At 39.6% G+C, this 21,162-nt stretch overlaps 2 protein-coding genes and 1 pseudogene across 5 annotated transcripts in view; 2 read left to right on the forward strand and 1 right to left on the reverse strand.

Moving 5' to 3' along the window:
- Positions 1 to 512, reverse strand: part of ELP2 (elongator acetyltransferase complex subunit 2) — a 43,745-nt gene extending 43,233 nt beyond the window's left edge. The window contains 1 exon segment of the mRNA XM_028524009.2: positions 213 to 512. Coding sequence (XP_028379810.1) covers positions 213 to 350 — 138 coding nt within the window. The 5' untranslated portion in view covers positions 351 to 512.
- SLC39A6 (solute carrier family 39 member 6) lies at positions 499 to 20,264 on the forward strand. 4 transcript variants are annotated; one of them, XM_028523868.1, is made up of 11 exons: positions 499 to 1,239; positions 1,946 to 2,070; positions 2,820 to 3,572; positions 5,238 to 5,421; positions 6,748 to 6,917; positions 8,237 to 8,455; positions 13,206 to 13,311; positions 15,592 to 15,969; positions 17,110 to 17,190; positions 18,209 to 18,399; positions 19,033 to 20,264. In XM_028523868.1, exons 3-11 carry the CDS (start codon positions 2,829 to 2,831, stop codon positions 19,183 to 19,185), a joined length of 2,226 nt encoding a protein of 741 aa, XP_028379669.1. In that variant the 5' UTR covers positions 499 to 1,239; positions 1,946 to 2,070; positions 2,820 to 2,828; the 3' UTR covers positions 19,186 to 20,264. The 4 variants fall into 4 exon arrangements, with proteins under 4 accessions (XP_028379669.1, XP_028379670.1, XP_035865046.1 ...); XM_028523869.2 differs by having other exon boundaries at positions 531 to 1,239; positions 1,950 to 2,070; positions 19,033 to 20,105; XM_036009153.1 differs by lacking the exon at positions 19,033 to 20,264 and having other exon boundaries at positions 852 to 1,239; positions 18,209 to 18,411.
- Positions 15,201 to 15,300, forward strand: LOC114507212 (annotated as a pseudogene).
- Positions 20,265 to 21,162: the final 898 nt, after the last annotated feature.

The raw sequence follows: 21,162 nt of genomic DNA on the forward strand, positions 1-21,162 counted from the left end.
AGTGGGACTTGGGGACCCCATGCTGAAGAAGCGTGCAAGATTTCAAGGAGCGAGTCTGGCGTGCAAACAGGAGTCCCCTCTTAGACACCCTCCCCCACGCGGACCAGCCCGCACACCCTGCGTCTTCGCTCTGGCGCAGCGTCTACAGTCGGTCCAGACAGCACTCAGCACACGCAGCCCCACGGGGTCAGACGTCGGGCCATCTCTCTTACCCAAGGGTCATAGAGCACCACGGAACAGGACGTGCCGAAGGCCAGAAGTCCTCCCGGCCCGGAGCTCCAACTCAGGGCTCCCCGCACCCGGTTTGGGCAGCAAAATACATGAGACGTCTCCAGCACGGATGCCACCATGTTGCTGGCTGGTCAGGGGCCGAAACCTGGGCGCGCACTTCCGCCCTCTGAGCGGAACTGCTCGCGAGGCCGCCTCCCGGGCTGGCTGATTCCTCGCCGCGTTTCAGAGGCTGCCGGAGACGCGGGGCGGCAACTGCCACGCCCCCCGGCCCTGGGTCTGGTGAGCCTCAGTTCTCGGCCGCCACTGCCAGCTCTCGCGTCCTGGACCGTGGCCCAGCGAACGCACGCGGCCACCGTCCCAAGGACCAAGCCCGGCAGGAATAGTTCCGGACGTTCCGGAAAAACCCGCGGCTAAAGTGCGGGGCACCGTCAGCAAGGTCCCATTGCCCCTCACGCCCGGGCTCCCAGCAGCGGACGGGGCAAGCAGGCGAGAGCCTCGGCAAGAAAGTCTCGGGTCTCCTTGGCGCAAGGGCGCAAAGGGCTCGCAGAAAGGGTATCCAACTAGTCTCCAAGCTCTTAGTCCACGCCCGACCCGCCTTCGCCCCCTCCCGCCCCTTCGAGGCCCGCGGCGCCGGTGATTCGGCATCCGCACGGATCCTCTGGCAGCGGACCGGGTTCTGAGCCGCACTGCGCATGTCCTGCAGTCTGGGCCGGCGGAGGCGGTGGTTCCCGGCCGCGCGCTGCGCGCGGCGGTAATTAGTAATTGTCCTGCTCCGGCGAGGCGAGGGCGCGTGAGGCGCGGATTCTCGGTGGCTGTGCTGGGGTAACCGGACCCGAGGGGCGTCCGGGCCGCTGAGATCGCCTCTTCGTTGTGCCTCGTAGAGCTTCGAGAGAGAAAAGCACGGGCCGGTTCCGAGCCCTCCCGACCGCCTGCGGGAACTGAACCTGTGCGCGGGGCCGGGCGGTGGGAGTCGGAGGCCGGGCCGTGGGACTGCGAGGCCGCGTAGAGGTGAGTCCCGCGGGGCCGGGCGGGGGCTGCAGAGAGGGGAACCCCGCGGGCCGTGGAGGCTGGACTTCCCAGTTCGGGGTGCACACATGGGCTTCAGACTTCAAAGGAGGACTTTGTGAGGAAACGGCGTTATTCATCTCCAGTGTGAAGGTAGAGTCGTGTTCAACAATAAACAGCGGTGTGCCCTCTTTCCCTGTTTCTTCACACGCCGTTTTCTCCAGGCTCGCTCTTTAGGCTTTGTTTCCCAACACCACCGAGGACTTACGGGGAAGGAGGTCCGCCCGCGGGTCCGCGACTGCGTTAAGCATCCTTCCTGGAGGAAGGCACGGAGCATTGCGTCTGCGCTTGTCCCAACCCTTCCAGCTTTTTGCCTCTCTCTCCTGCGAATGATTTCTTCATGGTTCTCGTTTGCCTATTAAAACTTCAGGGGCCAGGGATTGTTCTTTCAGGAGTCTAGCCCTGTGGTACTTAACGTACTAACATTTTCACTTCTCCGGGTATGATGTGCAGCAGCTGTGCAACACTGCTGACACAGTTTGGAGCACTCCCATCTACGCCGGTCCTGTGGCGTCTTCAGTCACCCTGTAAATAGGTATTGCCAGCTTTTCTTGGTGCAGGGAACAACAGCCGAAAGTGGTAGAGCTAGGTTGCCTCATGCCCTCGCTCTCTCGCTCCAGAAACACAACCTCTGTTTCTTTCTCTGGAGGCAGGTGAGTTTGGTGACGACTGGACATGTGGGTCGTGAGATATCAGTCTGTCCACGTATCTGGACTATACCTTCCTTGGTTTAACTGAATTCTGCTTTTCCTAACTCCAAACACCATTGTCTGGGTAAGTGATGGTCAGTGATAAAGTGTTCACTGATTTGTAGCGACATAAGAATGATACAGGTTTTTTATGAAGTATAATTTATTTAAGGAACGATTATCATGCAGTCATTTAAAAACATGAAATCAGCTTATATGTACTGACTGGAAAGATGTCGCTTTTGAGTAGGGAAAAAGATCCCATTTGCGTGGTTTACGTACACATCTACTTGAGTATGCATAGACAAATATCCTGAGGCATACACAAACTGGCAAAATTGGGTGACTTTGAAGAGTGGTATAGGAGAAAAGCCTTAAATTGATTTGCGTGTAGTTTAAGAAAAATTTAAATGTGAATTATCTGAGATTGCCATATTTACTCCTTTTGATGTTAAAATACTTTTTATGAAATGACAATGGTAGAGGTAAGTTTTGTTTTAAATCATTGTTCTCAACACAATATGAAGTTGTCAATATGGCTGTGGCCACATGGATCTCTCCAGTGTCTGAATTATTATTGCTTTTATAGTGCTAATTCCATACTCTCTTAACACGCTACAGTTCTTCATTTGTTTCACCTGTTTTAGCAATGCAAGGGTAGAGCCTAAGGAGTCTAGTTTCTGTATTTTCACAGTACCTTACACTGCATTGGTCACACTAGATGATGCACTGTAAACCTTGATTATTTGATTAGACATCAGTGTGCAGCATGAGATTTCTTAATTCAAATTATTTTAAAAGTGAAGGCGACGTTTCTTTTTCTGTCTTCTCTAGGAAGGTGCTATGGCGAGGACTATAACTGTAATCTTCATCTTGACCTTCACTCTGTCAGTCACAAATTCCCTTCATGAAGTACAACCAGCGACTGCTTTCCCTCACACCACTGAGAAAATTATTCCAAACTGGGAGTCTGGCATTAATGTTGATTTGGCAGTTACCACACAGCGACATCACCTACAGCAGCTTTTCCATCGCTATGGAGAAAATAATTCCTTGTCAGTTGAAGGGTTCAGAAAGTTGCTGCAAAATATAGGCATAGATAAGATTAAAAGAGTTCATATACACCATGACCATGAGCATCACTCTGAGCACGAGCATCATTCTGACCATGATCATCACTCTCACCATAATCATGCTGCTTCTGGTAAAAATAATCGGAAGGCTCTTTGCCCAGACCATGACTCTGATAGCTCTGGAAAAGATGCTAGAAACAACCAGGGGAAAGGATCTCACCGATCAGAACATGCCAATAGTAGAAGGAATGTTTTAATCAAGGATGGTGTTGGTGCTAGTGAAGTGACCTCAACTGTGTATGATGCTGTCTCTGAAGGAACTCACTTTCTAGAAACAATAGAAACTCCAAAACCTGGAAAACTTCTCCCCAAAGATGTGAGCAGTTCTACTCCCCCCAGTATCATGGAAAAGAGCCGGGCAAGCAGGCCGGCTAGGAGGAAAACAAATGAATCTGTGAGTGAGCCCAGAAAAGACTTTATGTATTCCATAAACACAAATGGAAATACTCAGGAGGTAAGATAAAGGCTATTATTTTAATCGCTATGCCTACTTGTCTATTCTGTTATTAATATTCCATCTCTAGTTATTAGGAGTTTGAGGTACAAATAAAATGCTGAAGTTATTGAAAAGGGAATTTCTGCCCAGGCTGGTGTGGCTCAGTGGATTGAGCACTGGCCTGTGAACCAAAGGGTGGCTGGTTCAATTCCCAGTCAGGGCACATGCCTGGGTTGTGGGCCAGGTCCCCAGTTGGGGGTGCATGGAGAGGCAACCACACAATGATGTTTCTCCCTTTCTGTAAAAATAAATAAAATCTTAAAAAAAAAAGAAAAAAGGGAATTTCTACTTTCTCAGCAAGCCACTTGACCCAAAGTGTCTCTACCACGTTGTAATCATTTCTGATAAAAAAAACTTGGAAGATCATAAGAATAGTACTGCCTGCCAAAAACATTTTATAATATAGAATTTAAAATAAGTATAGAAAGCAGATATCACAGTTATTTTTGGAGAAAGTCTTTAAAGGTGAATATTATTATTAAAAATAGAAAACAGGAGGTTGAAAATGCAGGAGTTAGATTCCATGTTTTAGGGAAAGGTGTGCTTGAAGGGGCTGAAGAATTCAAGGACAGTATTACTTCCTTGGCAGAGGGATTGTAATGATTTGTGGAGTGATTGAAATTGGAACTGCTACCAAGAGCAACATATTGGACAGTGTCTGGGCAATAAAGTTCTGAGTTCATGTGCTTTTTCTAGACTAGTCTTCCAGACTGTACTCAGTTTGCTTTGCCTGAAAGATGTCAAGAACAAGGAATCAGTTGATATATGTTAATAAGTAAAACTTAAGTACTTCATTCATTCGAACCATCATATGACTGTACTAATTTTGGGGTAATCCTACTAGTGGTTGTTCCCATAGCGACACTGGTAATAAAGTTTGTTCTGAGTAGTACTAACCAACAACTGGTGGAGTTTAAAATAACTTTATAGAAGATGAGAAATAGGTGCTACCACCAGTTCTAGGGGCATAGAGGAGCTTAGATTACTCAGAAGATTCTCTTCAAACTAGTCATCTAATTAAATTGTTGAAACAGCTGCCTGCCAGTACAGGTTTGTTTTATTACCAACTTTGCCCTGCTCGAGGGTGATGTGCATACTTTAATATTCTGTTGTAGAGCACTATTTGCCAGGTATGTAGTCAGAGCAGAGCTCAGTTTTCCAAGTATGGTCATTGCTGAAAGAGTGATGTGTTTGGGGCTTGTTTAGGCCCAGTAGGGTAGTGTTGGTGCTAAAACAACATATGTCCCAATCCCTAATGAGACCCTTCTAGAAATTAAAGCTCATTTCCTTAATAGGTTTATACAATGAATTAACAGGCTTGTGAATGTTCATTTATCCTCAGGCTTAGTGCGCTTGAGACTTTCTCTCTAGGTAACTACTGATGTGACTTTCTACTAAGAAGTAGGCAGACAAGTGGGATAACACTATTATGACATAGTATCTCCAGGCAGTTTGTGGCGAATTCCAAAGTACTTAGAACAAAGTTGGTATGAATTAGTGTTAAGTTAAAAAAAATTTAAGAAATTGCTTCAGTAAGGAAAGGGTGTTATGTCATCAGACAATGTTTTTGGAGTATCTAATGGGAATGCCTTTTGGTGATTTTCACTGCTTTGTTTTCTTTAGTGTTTCAATGCATCCAAGCTGCTTACATCTCATGGCATGGGCCTCCAGGTGCCACTGAATGCATCAGAGTTCAACTATCTCTGCCCAGCCATCATTAATCAAATTGATGCCAGATCGTGTTTGAATCATACCATGAGTGAAAAGAAAGCTGAAATCCCTCCAAAGACCTATTCTTTACAAATAGGTACAATTGTGGTTTTCTTTGCAAAAATAATCTCCAATAGATGCATTATGTTGTAATTTTCTTTATATTTACAAAAACATTCATTTTTCAGCATAATTTCAAATATACCATCTTAATTTCCTCTGCCTTGAATGTGAAGAAAGCAGGTGTGTTAGCCTTACCCTTAAAAAGAAAACTTAGAATGTAACTTGTCTGTGTTAGCCTTATCTTTAAAAATAAAATAAAATAAAACATAACTTGTAACTTGCCTGAGGTCATTCCACAGGAAGTGTCAGGGTTATCCAGTCTTTGTAGTCACACTGTTTGGGAAGAAGGGGCAGAGTTAATCCCTGTTGTTGAGGAACCTAATTCTGGTCTTTTATTACTAGTAAATGAAAATGGATAAGCTCTGCTATAGTGTAGAGTTTCAGTGCTCACAAACTACAATGAGAAATCTCCCTGGCAGGTATGGCTACGTTGGTTGGAACGTTGTGGTGTAACCAAAAGTTTGCAGGTTCAATCCCCGGTTTAGGTGCATATGAGAGGCATGCCTCACTCATCAATGTTTCTCCCTCTGTCCCTTCCTTTCTCCTTCCTGTCTTTCTAAAAAGAGCCATGAAAAAAAATGTCCTGGGGTGAGGATTAAAAAAAAAACTATGGTGAATAAATAATTGCTTCCCTGGCTGGTGTGGCCCAGTGGATTAAGTGCCTGCCTGTAAACAGAAAGGTCCTACAAACTAAAATGTCACCAGTTTGATTCCTGATCAGGGCACATGCCTGGGTTGCAGGCCAGGTCCCCAGTTGGGGGCTTGTGGGAGGCAACTGATCAAGGTGTTTCTCTCCCTCTCTTTCTCTTCTCCTTCCCCTCTCTTTAAATAAATAAAATCTTTTAAAATAAATAATCAATTGTTCAAAAAAATAGACAAGACACAATTGTTTTGTTTACAGAGGAACTATTTAATTCCTGGTTTTCTTCTCTCCCTCTCTCTCTCTCTCTCTCTTTTTTACAAAACTTTTTCCTCCTCTCTTTCATGGTTTACGTGTTAATGGGAATCTGAAAGTTCAGCTTCCAAATGAGCTAGAGTTAATTCTTGTTTATCATTTCCCCCCCTTCTTTCACTACCAGCTGAAGAATTTTCCACCAGGTTTATGCTCTTTACCTGGAGAGTTCAGTCAAATTATTCATTTGAGACCATTTGTTGGTTATTGCTCTGTTATCACAGTCTTATTCCACTGAGTTTACATTTATTTAAGATTTCCCTACTGTTACAAGTTATTTTATGCTACTCCAAAGTCCCTCTTTTATATCATTTGTATGTTTTTCCTTTGCTCCCTTTTGTTTGACAGCGTGGCTTGGTGGCTTTATAGCCATTTCCATCATCAGTTTCCTGTCTTTGCTGGGCGTTATCTTAGTGCCTCTCATGAATCGGGTGTTTTTCAAGTTTCTCCTGAGTTTTCTTGTGGCATTGGCTGTTGGGACATTGAGTGGTGATGCTTTTTTACACCTCCTTCCACATGTAAGTATGGTAATTTGTCCTATTAGTATAGCATATTATTCAGCATTGAAAAAATGCATATGTATGTATGTGTGTGTGTGTATATATATAGATAGATATATATATAGTTTATACCAGAATTATTTGTATTGTTATGTATAAAGGTTGGAAATTTGGTTTAGAGGAGTTGATTTTAAAATATATTTGGTAACAAAAGCTGCGTTTTCATGCTTGACCTTAATACATTATTTTATTTTTCTTTTTAAAGATAATTAACTACAAACTAATTTAACTTTTTGGAACCCAGTTAATAAAAGGAGGCAGATTCTACTCATATATTAGTACTGTGACAGACTGCAATAGTGTGAATTATATGCTTACATGTTAATATAATTGTTACAGAAATTAAAAAATGTGACTCCATGTACCCAAAAAACTTAAAGGTTTTCTTCATAGTTGAATTAATGTGTGTATTTAGAGGTTTACACTTTGTGACACAAGTGAATTCTTAACTAAAGCAAGTTTGGTAAAGTGAGTTTACTTTTCCATTAAATATTTGGGATAGGCACACAGGGAGAAAATAATTTGGATCTCATTTTCTAAATTTCCCTTAGAGGTTTGCAGGTAAGTGTGGGAGAATGGGGGGAAGGAATTGTTCCTGAAGTAATACATATCTCATCATGCTTTACCCAGCAGTGAGAGACAACTGTTTCGCTGTGACACACTCCCTAACCATTAGATGGCAGGTGTTCAGAAATACCTGCTACATAAAGTGACATGTGCACGGGGTATATACTCTCTGGCACCACCCCCAGCCCTGTGTGTACCACACCGTGTTCCTAACAAGCAGGAGCAGTAGTTCCTGCTGCACTCAGCTGTAGACCACTGAGACAGTGCCTCTGGAGGTGCCTGCCAGGGCTCATTGCACAGACTGGGTTTCTTGTAAGCATACCGATGATAGTGCTGTGAGTTTTCCAGCTAGGAGTATAAGCAGTAAACACTATAAGCGTATTAAATCTGGCTATTTCCTATTACTTGTGTCCATGATAACTTGTCAAACATTGAAAATACCCACTACCGATATATTATGAGGATCATTGGGTAATGTGTCCTTACACTGAACAGATCCAATCTGTTAACTGTCATAGTACATAATATGCATTAAGCTCTAGACAGTTGTCTGCTTATTGGTCATTTTATTTTTAATATCCTAAACTTCCCCTCATTCTACAGTATCCCTTTAATTGCCTAATTCTGAATGATTTCAAATTTGACCTTAGCCAATTTTTCAGATGTGTGAAACTGATGAATTTATAAAATACATGTTATTTTGCCTTTAGTCTCATGCGAGTCACCACCATAGTCACAGCCATGAAGAAACAGCAATGGGAATGAAGAGAGGACCACTGTTCAGTCATCTATCTTCTCAAAACATAGAAGAAAGCACCTATTTTGATTCCACATGGAAGGGTCTAACAGCCCTGGGAGGCTTATATTTCATGTTTCTTGTTGAACATGTGCTCACTTTGATCAAACAATTTAAAGATAAAAAGAAAAAGGTAAGAAAAAGTATACTGAGGACTTATTATGCATTAGACATTTATTTAGCGTAGTATTCTAACTAGACTGTTAGCAGAGCTTGTCCAGGATATATGATCTTTGAGAGGAGATTGATTATTCTTGAGATACTTTTTGCTCTCAGAGGCATTAATGGAGAGCAATTCTGTATCTTTATATTCCTATAGTTCTGTATCTTCAGATTCCCTTCAAACTCAAGAGAGAGTGAGAAAGGCAAGGAAAAACACATAAATGACCAAACAAGGCACAAGTGGGTCCTTGACGATCAGAATCATCGAGATTATGGCCTTGATGGTGGCGATGGTTTCATGGGTATATACATATCTGCAAACTCACTGAGTTGGATACATTAAATATGTAAAGCTTTTTAAATGTTAATCATATCTCAGTAAAGCGGTTTAAGAAAAACTTACCATGTATATGCAATCAATATTCATTAGTAGTTATGATTCTGTGATGAACTTCAAATTAATTATTTACCCCAGTAGCTGGATATCCTGTTTTATTTGAAAGGATATGTGACCTTTGCAAATTGCATGTAGAAAATAGTATGAAGCCAAATAGTAGGCTCTGTATTTTTGGTAAAAGTAACTTTGAGTTGCCTGTGGTTATCTGCCTCATCTTATATGATGTGATCAGACAAGTCAGTCAAAATGAACCTGCAAAAGTCAGTGTTTGTGCTGCCTGTCACACCAGAACCAATAAGTAGAGAAAAGGATTGAATCTCTATGGCTGCTTTATTCAGATGGTCGGCAACCTGAGAAGATAAGATGGTAGGTTATGTACCCTCAGAAACCATTTTAACATCTCATTTCAAACTGCCCGGGTTTTTTGTTTAGTTATTTTTTCATTTTTATTTATTTATTTTTATTTTATTATTTTTCTTTTTTAAGAAGAAAGGGTAGGTAAGGGGGTTGGGGAAAAGGTTAATTGGATAAGAGTTGCAGTGATTTTCCTAGTACTTCTTTATCTGTTATCAGCAATTCTTTATCTGCATCATTAGTATTCTCTTCCTAGAACACAGTGGCTCAAATATCATCTGCATTTCATGCAGAGCCCCTGGGGCATAAAGGTTGAATTGCTTGTGACCTCCTGGAGTCACTTGGTACCTAGTCATGCATTCCAGTTCCTGGAATAACAGCTTTCCAAATGCATTAATCACTTAAGCCTATCAACTGAGGCTAAAACCTTTAACTTTTTTGTTTTAAGATTTTATTTATTTACTTTTGGAGAGAGGGGAAGGGAGGGAGAAGGAGTGGGAGAGGTAGAGAAACATCAATGTGTGGTTGCCTCTCAAACTCCCCCAGCTGGGGCCCTGGCCCACAATCCAGGCATGTACTCTGCCCAGGAATCTACCAGCAAGCCTTCGGTTTGCAGGCCAGTGTTCAGTCCACTGAGCCACACCAGCCAGGGCTAAAACCCTTAACTCATAAATTCCCCTGTCAAAAAGACTGTCCTAGTGGGGAACTTTTAATTTCTAGATAAAGCCATTCCACAGGAGTTTTGCAGACTTTATCCTCTTTCTTTTTGGAATATGTTGAGGGTCTTTTTTCAAGGGCATCCATATCTTAGTTTTACTTAACAGTTTTTAATCTCATTTGGTTCCTCAAAAAGTATAATAATTTATTACATGATAAGTGTTGAGGGCTCTTTTCACCCATAACAGGACATTTTACCTAGGATTTTTCCTTGCGATATCTATCCTGTACCTGTGTATACCATAGTTTTAGATTACTTGCCATCTTTGTAAATCTGAAATCTCTGTGTTCAAATAAGGGTTATATCTCATACTTGACATAGTTAGATCCTTACATTAGTTAAGTGTCAAACTTTGCACCAGTAAAGGTTATTGATCATGCTAGAAACCTGAGAACCACCTGTGACATCTCCATCCTCATATTTAACCTAGTTTTTCCATTTCTCTCCATCTTCCTTGCTATTCTAGCCCATACCAGCCTTATCTCCCACCTGGGTGACAGTAGTTGCCTCCTAACTTTCCCGTCTACATTATTTTGTCTTCTAATGCAGGCAGAGTGATTTATTTAAATGAAATCTAATGAAGTTAGATTCCACTACTTAAAATCCTTCCTTTAGTGATTTCCCATGGCTTTTAAAAGCCACAGCTCTTAACAGGCCTGCATTGTCTGGTCTCCTCCTGCTATCCAGCCTTATCTCTAGCTACCCTGTCTCTGATGTACTAGGCCCCAACCACATTGTCCTTCTTTCTATTCCAGATGGGATTGGCTCCTTTCTGGGCCTCCTACATGCAATTCTTCCTGCCTGAAACACTGCCTCTCTTTCCTTTCCCTGGCAAACCCCCGCTCATCTTTAGGTCTTGGTATAAATATCACTTTCTCAAGGAAGCCTGTCCTGGTACTTATTTTTTTGTTTTGTTATTACACACTCTCATAGCTCTCAGATTTTTCTTAGTAAATGTATCAAAAATTGCAGGCAAAGAATTGTATATAATTATTATCTGTGTGAAGACTCCCTCCCTGTTGATGATAAGCTCCGTGAGAACATAGACCCTTTGTATCTTGTTTTATATGTATTGCCAGCAAGTAGCCTAAGGAACATTATTGGTACCTAATACTTAAGGAACAAAAGACTTCATTACAATCTGTAAGTTCAAGAGAGTTGTTGCCCAACAAGAAGTAAAGCATTAAGTGATTTAAAATACCCTGAATTTATTTATATTCACAAATATTTAAATACTTTCTCTTAGAAAATTCTTGGAACCTGTTGATGTAAGAACATCCAAAGCTGTGGAAAATTTTTATGAGTTTATTAGAATTTATCTGAGCCACACAGGACATACCTAGAAGCAAGATCTCAACAGACTGAGAACAATGCTCCCCAGTATGGCAGTTTGCCATTTCTTTTGTGCATTTGGAATTAAGAAGGGAATGTAAGATTGCATAAAATGAGAGAAAGCAAGGCAGGAAAATCTCTATGGTTGGATTACAAGATAGTTACCAAGATTATGTGTTCTTTTTTAAAAAAAGTTTCATTGATTGGTTTTTAGAGAAATGCTGATTTGTTCCACTTATTTATGCATTCATTGGTTTCTTCCTGTATATGCCCTAACCAGACACTAAACCGCCAACCTTGGCAAATCTAGACAATGCTCTAACCAGCCACGCTACCTGGCCAAGGCCAATTCTGTGCTCTCCTGGGGGTGGTTATAATTCCATTCCAAGGGGTCTGAAAAAGAGGCATTTCAAAGGTGTGCTAACATAGATGCACAGAAACAATGGACAGGGCTTGCTTAGGGCAGTAATAACCTTTTACTAGGGAAGTTACAGGCCTGAGGTGTGACTACCCAGCACACACTGCCCAGTTAGAAATTATGGTCAGGTGACCCTGTGAGGTTATTTTCAGTCACTGCACTTGTGAGATTTATTATAGAGCCCCTTTTTTGTCCACAAACCTAATAATGTACTGATATTATATACACTGTTAGAACTAGAAGAAATCTTAAGTCATATTCAAAGGTACTACAAATAAGTATAATTTTTGTGTGACATTTTAAAATATTTTTAATGTTCTCTTCTATATAAGTAGATAATACACAGGCACCATTTTCAAACAGTGACCTTTACGCTTGGGTTCAGAGATGGGAACAATATCTCAGGTATGTTGCTTAGAAACCCCAATTATAAATCCAAAGCTAACTAATAGTAGTTTAAAAAGAGAACATTTGTTAATGATGTTTTACTATAGGAAAAACATTTAAGTTGTAATAATAAATATATTAGTGTCACAGTGTAGTTTTGATAAGGGAACTCAAGAGATAAAGGTTTCAGTCATAGTTGATAGGCTTAACTGATTAAATGCAAGAGGAAAGCTATTATTCCAAGAACTGGAATGCATGACCACTTGGCTCCAGGAAGTAGACAAGCAATTCAACTTTTGTGCAGTAGAGATGGTCTGAGTTGTTGATCAACAGATAAAGAAGCACTGGGAATTTGTTATCTGATTAACCTTTTTCCCAAACCCCTTACCTACCCTTTTTTCTCTCTATAAAAAGGTCAGCTTGAGATGAGATTTTAAAATGGTTTCTGAGGGTATGTAACCCTCCATCTGAATGAAGCACCGATAAGGATTCAGTCCTTGTGTCTACTTACTAGTTCTGTTAATGACAGCACAAACGCTGACTTTTCTGATTTCAGTGTTAGGATGTGTAATGTATAGAAAGCATGGGTTTTCAGCATACAAAGGACAGATAGAAAAAACCAAGCGATTGGTTAGCAGATCCCTAAGTACCTGAAGAATGCTTCTAGTTGGTTTTAAATGGATGACCTGAAGCAGAGCTAAATTTTAATGTTTATGTGAATCACCTGGGGATATAGTTAAACTCCCCATCTGATTCATTAGGTCTGGGTGTGGCCTGAGATTGTGCATTTCTGACCAGCTCCCTGGGGATGCTGTGCTGCTTAGGTAAGACTACACTTAGAGTAGATGACCTAGGGGACATTCAGAAAGGTAAACGTCATTTTTCTGCATCTTATGTTACTGAGGCATTGATTCTTCACATTTTGAACAGTTAACCATGCCTAGGACACTCTGCTAGGTGCTGTGCAAGCTAAGTACAGACCCTGCCCTTCGGTGGCTTTATTCCATTGGAGGTCTGTTACTCTGCAATCTTTTTCTGTGTTTTTTGCTGTGTTTATTTAAAGCTGTACACATAAACAGATCAACCTTTTTAAAGTATTGTTTTCTCTATGTTAGAATCAGAAAAAACCTGAAAATGATGATGACGTGGAGATTAAGAAGCAGCTGTCCAAGTATGATTCTCAGCTTTCACCACATGAGGAGAAAGTAGATGCAGACGATCGTAAGTCCTTATGAATCTGAGGGCTGAAAGGAGTTCATTGCTCTGCTTGGACTATATGGAAATGATGAGGCTATGTCCCTTTTTTTAAACTCATACTTTTTAATTGCCAGTCAGAGGTTATTTTTATGTATATTTACATTTCTTTAAATTTTTTATTTTGAGGTAATTTCAGACTTACAGAAAAATTTCAAGAATGATACAAATAATTCCTCTATCCCTTTCCTGTATTCCCCAGTTATTTTACCTACATTTATTATTCTCTCTCTCTTTCTCTGTGTACACATGTATACATTTTTCTCTAAACCATTTGAGAGTAAGTTACAGGCATGATTTTTTTTTCTTTTCTTGTATTGGTTCTAGAGAGAGGGGAAGGGAGTAAGAAGGAGGAGAGAAACATCGATTGGTTGCCTCTTGCACACACCCCAACCGGGGACCAAACCCACAACCCAGGCATGTGCCCTGACCGAGAATCGAACTGGCTACCTCAGTTTGCAGGACAGTGCCCAACCAACGGAGCCACACTGGCCAGGACAGACAGGATGTTTCTTTACTTCTAAATACTTCACCATATAATTCCTAAGGAAGGGAACATTCTCTTGTGTAACATACTTTGGATATTTTAATCAGGAAATGAATATTGATACCATGCAATTATCTAGTCCATAGACCTTACTTGTGTTTTTCTAAGTTTCTTAATTCTTTTATACTCCCTTATTCCCCCAAAGAAGAAAAAGATCTAGAGTACAGTTTGGTCAGATGTTGAGTCTAATGTTTTTTTATAAAGATTGATCAGTGTTAGCAGCAGTACCACAAAATGGTATCATTTTTTTAGTCACATAATGTGCCACCTGGCCCAATGCTCTTTGTCACACATGGGCAGTATGAATTTTGAGCACTTGGCTAAGGTTATATCTACCATGTTTTTTCACTGTAAAGTGATTATTTCTCCTGTTACTTGAGTGTTAGCTTGGCATTCTTTATTGAATTAAGATTAAAATTTTAAACCAAACTCTTCATTGTGACTTTCAAGGTTCTAACCTGCCCTCCACCCTCCCCCATTCTTCTGTGTCCAGCCTGCTGGCCTTCTTAACCTGTGAGCATACCAGGTTTGTCTCAGAGCCTTGCATTTACTGTACCTTCTTGGAAGCCTCTTCTCGCAGACCTTCATGTAAATTCCTTCTCCTATTGTTTCAGTCTCCACTCAGATATCTTCTCAGAGGCCTTCCCTGGATCACCCAAATACCGAGGTTTTCCAATCACTATCATATTCCCCTTTTCAGTTTTCTCCCCGTGCTTTCCAGTGCCTTGAATTACCTTGCATATCTGGAGCTCCTTGCTCTTTGGCTTTCTTGCCACAACAGCATAAGTTTCTTGAAGACAGTGGGATTGTCATGCTCCATTCTATCACCAGAGCCTGACCCAGAGTAGGTGCTCAAGAGGTAGTTGCTGACTGAGGAGAGAGAAAAACTTTATTTTTGCTACTGCCTTTTTGTATGTGTCCATCCTTTGTTTTCCGACATGCTGTTTTTCTCTAAAGAGCAAGTAGGTGCTCTTGTTCTTCTTCCTGTACCTATTCTCTCTCTTTTTAGTGGGCTCTAGTGAAATATATAACAATGAGAAGAAATAGCTGCTTTACAGTTGGACCACAGTGTCAGGAATGTTTCCGAGAAAAGTGATACTAGTGAAGAGGACAAAGTAAAACAACCTTATTGTTGCATTTACTTCTCTTTGTACAAATAGATAATAAACAGTTCTTGGTGATGATGGTATTTCTGATTCTTCTATTTTTCCTTGAATTTTGCCATCAAAAAAGAGGAAGTCAGACAACAGAATTTTGTGTGTTTTTTTATTTCCAATTTAATTATTTTTCTGAAATATTTTTCTGAAATATTGCTTCTCAGCCTTTTGACTAAGATCAAGTGTGGTATCTGTTCTTATCAGTTTAAAATAACTATCTGCTTCTTTTATAATCAGAAAAAAGTAATCTTTAAAATGTAAGGAGGTAGAAGAAATTAAGGGAGGGTCTAGGGGGTAATTATTTGAAGGTTAATGTTTAAAATCCATTCTTAATAATGTGAGACCATTTAATTGCTAAAATTCATTAAAACCTAATATTTTTCATCAATAATACTCTAATGTTTATTTCTTCAAGCAAAGATGAGAGAGTTGCTCCAATTTAAGATCTTTATTGACCTTAATTGTCAGTAGGAATGTTTGAATGTGTCTAAGCTTATTAACAAAGCCTTCTGACTGTCCCAACGTCCTTTTGTTTGTACTCAGGACCTGAAAGCTATTTACGAGCAGACTCACAAGAGCCCTCCCACTTCGATTCTCAGCAGCCAGCAATCTTGGAAGAAGAAGAGGTCATGATAGCTCATGCTCATCCACAAGAAGTCTATAATGAATATGTACCCAGAGGTTGCAAGAATAAATGCCATTCACATTTCCATGATACGCTGGGCCAGTCAGATGATCTCATTCACCACCATCATGACTACCATCATATTCTGCATCACCACCACCACCAAAACCACCACCCTCACAGTCACAGTCAGCGCTACTCTCGGGAGGAGCTGAAAGATGCCGGCATCGCCACGTTGGCATGGATGGTGATAATGGGCGATGGCCTGCACAATTTCAGTGATGGCCTAGCAATTGGTATACATCTACATATTTGCCCTTTATTGATTGATTATCAAAATGTTGTTTCTTCTTTGGCTGCTTTGACAATGAAATGCTCAGTAAAGTGAAAGGAACTATGCCTAGCCCATTACCTAAAGTGTTAACTACCACAAGTTGTTTTAATTTGCAAGGTCTTAAGATCAGGCTCCATTGTGTTTGGAGCATATATGAGTTTTTTCCCCCCTAGACATTTTAGTTCTCTTATCTGCAATATAAACAGTATTAATTAAAGTTAAAGAGTCTCTTCAATCATTTTTTTCTTTAATTTTATAAGGGAAATCTTTGCATATATGATAAGTTCAGTTGCCAATCCCTATCCAAAGAAGAACAAGAGTTTTTGCTATTAAATTGTTATACCACAATTAGGAGATAATAGGATACTTATGAATTTTAGTAACTTAGTGCTGAAAGGGACCTCAGAAATAATTATAGATTAGGCAGCTGAGGCCTGGCAGGGTAAACAGTTGCCCAAGGAGACAATGCTGTTTTGTAGCCCAGCTAAGATGAGTCCAGGCCTTGGCTCCCCACTGAGAGCCTGGTGCTTTTCCTCCTCTCTGTACTGTGCACAGCAGAAGCAACGAAGGAGAATATTCAAATGCTAAGTCATGATTTATAAATGATCAGTTGTGTAGTATGTTAGCTTTTAAGAGGAAAGGATCTATTTGTCTTAGACTCTTTATAAGACAGTGAAAGAATGAATGTAACAAGTCTGATATAGTGAACTCCTCTGAAGCCAGTGAAACAATTTGTACTTTTGGCTGCTGAGTCGTTCTTTTTCTCCTAAACCTTTTAATTCATTTTATTTTATATTTTTAAATGTGTTTTATGGGGGAGCAGTTACTTCTCAGATTTGTATAAGATCATCTAATCACTGTTAGGGCATAGTAGAACCTTCCCTTCTTAATACCAGCTTGTGTTCCATTGGGAAATTTAAACCTAATTGAATGTAATCTGAGATTACTTACAAAGAAGATACAGAATGCACTTGGGAAAGTTCTTTTTATTCACAACCAGAATATAGTTTACTCCTTTTTCCTCACTTTGTATGCTGGTAAGAATTTTTAAAAACACACCCACAAAATAATGTCAGTCTTTTTCTGATTGATTTTTACTCAGGTGCTGCTTTCACTGAGGGTTTATCAAGTGGTTTAAGTACTTCTGTGGCTGTGTTCTGTCACGAGTTGCCTCATGAATTAGGTAAGAGAACCATATAAATGGTATTTTCCAGGTGGCTGACATGTCTCAGTGCCACTAGCTTTTGCTAGTGATAGTTCCAGCCAGCTTCCTTGTTACTGTTATGCCTTCTTATAAGTCCACTAACCTAGTTAGCTTTCTTTTCTTAATGAACGTAAGTTTGTTTCCAACCACAGTTCTGACCATATAAGTACATTTACACAATTGCCCCACAATTGCGTATGTGGGGCTGCCAAAGAAGTATCTTTGTCACTCTTCCCCTACTAAATATTTTCTTATGCCAACATTCTGCTGACCTCAGTGATCATTATCTTCATATACACAATATAAATTAGACCACAGGAATCAAATGAATCATCTTCCATTAACAGAGAATCTCACTGAAGCTGATAAAAAAACATTCCCAGAGTTGTTCTGGACCCTAGTTCATGTCCTTGGGGTTTTTTTGTTCCTTTGTTTGTTTGGGTTTTTTTATAAGCACATATTGCACACAACCATGACACCATTTTCACTTTTGTTCCTTGGCATGTGCCTGCCGTTCAGAAGGCTTCCCATCTGCCTCCTTAATGCTTATATTTAACATCAGTTTATGTTCTCCATTCTGGATCCTTCAGACTCCATGAAACCTTAATTAGCCCCATCTTAATTTATGTTATGCTCTCTTATAAGGAGAACATTAAACTCTAGCTCTTAATTACAAATTGCTTTTACAATTTGCTGATCTTTTCTTGAGTGTTTGCCACTCTCCTCCTCTTTGTGGCCAATTATGAGCTTCTTGAAGACAGTGCAAGAGCATAATAATAGTAGGTTTGTGGTATTTATCACTCACTAACAAAGTGTGAGCCTTAAGAAAAACTTTGAATAAAAAAATCTTAGTCTATAGAGCTGTTAGGTTTACACTTTTGCTTTTCTCTTCCCCTTAAAAAATTGGAGAATTCCTTAAATCTGTGACGTCTTTTGGGTATGTGTTTTTAAAATGATTTTTCAATTGCTTTATCCTTTGCTTTGTTTTCTGTTAAAGGTGACTTTGCTGTGTTACTAAAGGCAGGCATGACTGTTAAGCAGGCTGTTCTTTATAATGCTTTGTCAGCCATGCTGGCATATCTTGGAATGGCAACAGGAATTTTTATTGGTCATTATGCTGAAAATGTTTCTATGTGGATATTTGCACTTACTGCTGGCTTATTCATGTATGTTGCACTGGTTGATATGGTAAGTTTTTAAGATGTCAAATTACAATATTGACTAACAATAAAATAGAGATAATGTTTAGTGAAACCTTATTTTTAAAAAGGCTTTAGATTAAGTGCAGTAGTGATAAGAAGTCATTCTGTACTCAGCAAAGTACCATATATAGTACCTTTAGGGTTTATCTTTTTGGATTGTTGATCACATGCACATCTTTATCCTGTCTAATGTGTAAGAGGATACAGAGAAATATCTACCCCCTCTGTATGTACCCCTTTGTGAGAGTAGAATCTCAGCAATCATGCTTTGAATTGTGTATAGATTTGTAGGAAGCCCAGCACAAGTCACTTATTATTAGCATGTTATGTGTACTGTGAATGCTTAAAAGTTCCTTATTAATAGACAAAGCAGTCAGATCTCTGTCATCAGAGAACTCTGACTTGCTAAGTAGATCGTAAATAATCATTGTTAATTAAACTGCTAAGAAATGCTATGTGACGTTACTAGCTAAAATCAATATGTGTATGGTCATGTTTTAAGGAACTGATCAATATATCCAGCTACATATAATACGAATATGCTGTCTTTGCTAAGGCTTGTAAAAACTAATCTGTGGTTTTGAAACCTTAAAGGTTGCTCTTTTTTTCTTTTTCTAAGGTACCTGAGATGCTACACAATGATGCTAGTGACCATGGATGTAGCCGCTGGGGATATTTCCTTTTACAGAATGCTGGGATGCTTTTGGGATTTGGAATTATGTTGCTTATTTCCATATTTGAACACAAAATTGTGTTTCGTATAAATTTCTAATTAGGGTATAAATGATAGAGTAGCTTAAAAAACTGCTGTCTATAGTTTGAATAGGTCATAGGAAGATGAGAGTGTATGCTGTGATAGGCAGTATTTAAGGTTAGTGTTTTTGTGATTTTTGTATTGAATATTGCCATTTGTTATGCTTATAAGGTCACTTATGGTAGAAACATAAAGGTACGTTTTAATATTTAAGTTATTCTACTTTTGGAATATAAACTGTATGTGCAATTTACCAGTTTTACCAGTTCATTGTGTAAACAAGAGATTTGGCGTGATATGTTCTGTATATGTCAAGAAAAATATCATCAATGTTTTTTCTAGAACTAATTTAATACAGTAATTCCTGTGCTGGATTTTAGGCCTCTGAAGAACTGGTGGTGTTTAGAACTAAGAATACACACGAAGCCTAAGATACCAATCAATAAAGCTTGTACTGAATTTAAGCTAAGAAATAAGGAGGAAAAAAATATGTACAAATTAAGGCATAAATTTCTTACCAAAAAAATCACAAAAGTGGTTATAAAATAGAAGGAAAATTTAGATTTAAATTAAAAAGGCAATATTAGTAAAGTATAGAGTACATTCATAAACATTTTTGTTGCAGTATTAATGTTGCCATAAAACCATAATGAGCACTTTTACTAATTTAGTTGTACATTTAACTTTGTATAATGGAAACGTCTAAATATATTCAAATTCAAACACTGTATCACTTGACCAAGAAATTTGAATTTTAAAATATTTGTGTGGAGATATATCAAATGACTACGAGTAAGTTTATATATTCCCAGAAGACTTAGATACCACCAAGCTACGTATTGCTCAAAGTTATATTTGGATGGTTATCTGGTTTATCAAATGTCAGTATATTATAACTTTGAAAAAAGGATATTAAAACCATATTGAGTATAATTTGACTTCTGGATTCAGGAAGTCCTTTGGTATCTTTCAGTGCTTCAGTGTTGTCATTATGAGCAATTTTCCTGTTTATAAACAGTATGTTAGATATACTAGGGCTGTCTGTGGCATTCTCTAGATGTTGTTTTTCTACAAAATAAAATCCCATGTCAACTTGATATTAGATATCTTTTTTTAAACCATGTTACCCATTTTTAAGTGCGCAGTTCAGTAATTTTAAGTATATTCACCCTGTTGTACAGTGCACCTCAAGACTCTTCACTTTCCAGAACTGAAACTCTACCCATTAAAGAACTTATTTCTTCCTCCCATAGTCCCTGGTAGCCACCATTCTACTTTCCATTCCTCTGAATATGAGGTATCAGATTTTCTTCAGTATAATCTAGGTTATAGTATACTTATCAGTTCATTTATATTATTGTATTGGGTGGCCTTATTCAATTTTAAATTCTTTATCCACAGTTTGTTCCACGTTGTCCCTGTTTAATAACAAGAACCTTAAGCTAAAGGAGAAGCATTCATACCCTATACTCTGAAGAGAATCAGAAGTAATTGGATGAGACCCTATACCCCACCTAGGGCCTACTGAAGGACAGCCAGATGAGCATTTTGTTCCCCAAACCAAGTGAAAGGGATGGGTGTGGGTAACAAGAGTTTCTTGGAGTCGGGGGTGCCTGAAGGATGAGATGAAGCACCTCTAACTGACTGATTACTCTGCTGCCAAAGTCCACAGACGACCCTGGTGCCACTGCCAGATCAGTACAAGGCAAAGGAATTCTGGAATACCTGGAAAAGTTCCTCAAGTTTGGGGAACACAGACTTTTGTACCTACTCCTTTCACAGAGATTCTCAAGATGGAAGGTGTGATGGATCAGCCCACAAAATAGGATGAACAGGAACAATAGCCCCTACTCCAGTTTGAACCCATTAGTGGACATGTAGAAGATTTAAGTAGTAATTGGTTCCCATGGTTCCATGTGGGGGAGGATGGAGATTAGGGGAAAAGGCAGATTAAAATATGGACCAAAAACTTACCCTTGAGGAGATGGGTTAGGG

This window comes from Phyllostomus discolor, chromosome 9, assembly GCF_004126475.2.
Source record: "Phyllostomus discolor isolate MPI-MPIP mPhyDis1 chromosome 9, mPhyDis1.pri.v3, whole genome shotgun sequence".
Taxonomy (NCBI): Eukaryota; Metazoa; Chordata; class Mammalia; order Chiroptera; family Phyllostomidae; genus Phyllostomus; species Phyllostomus discolor.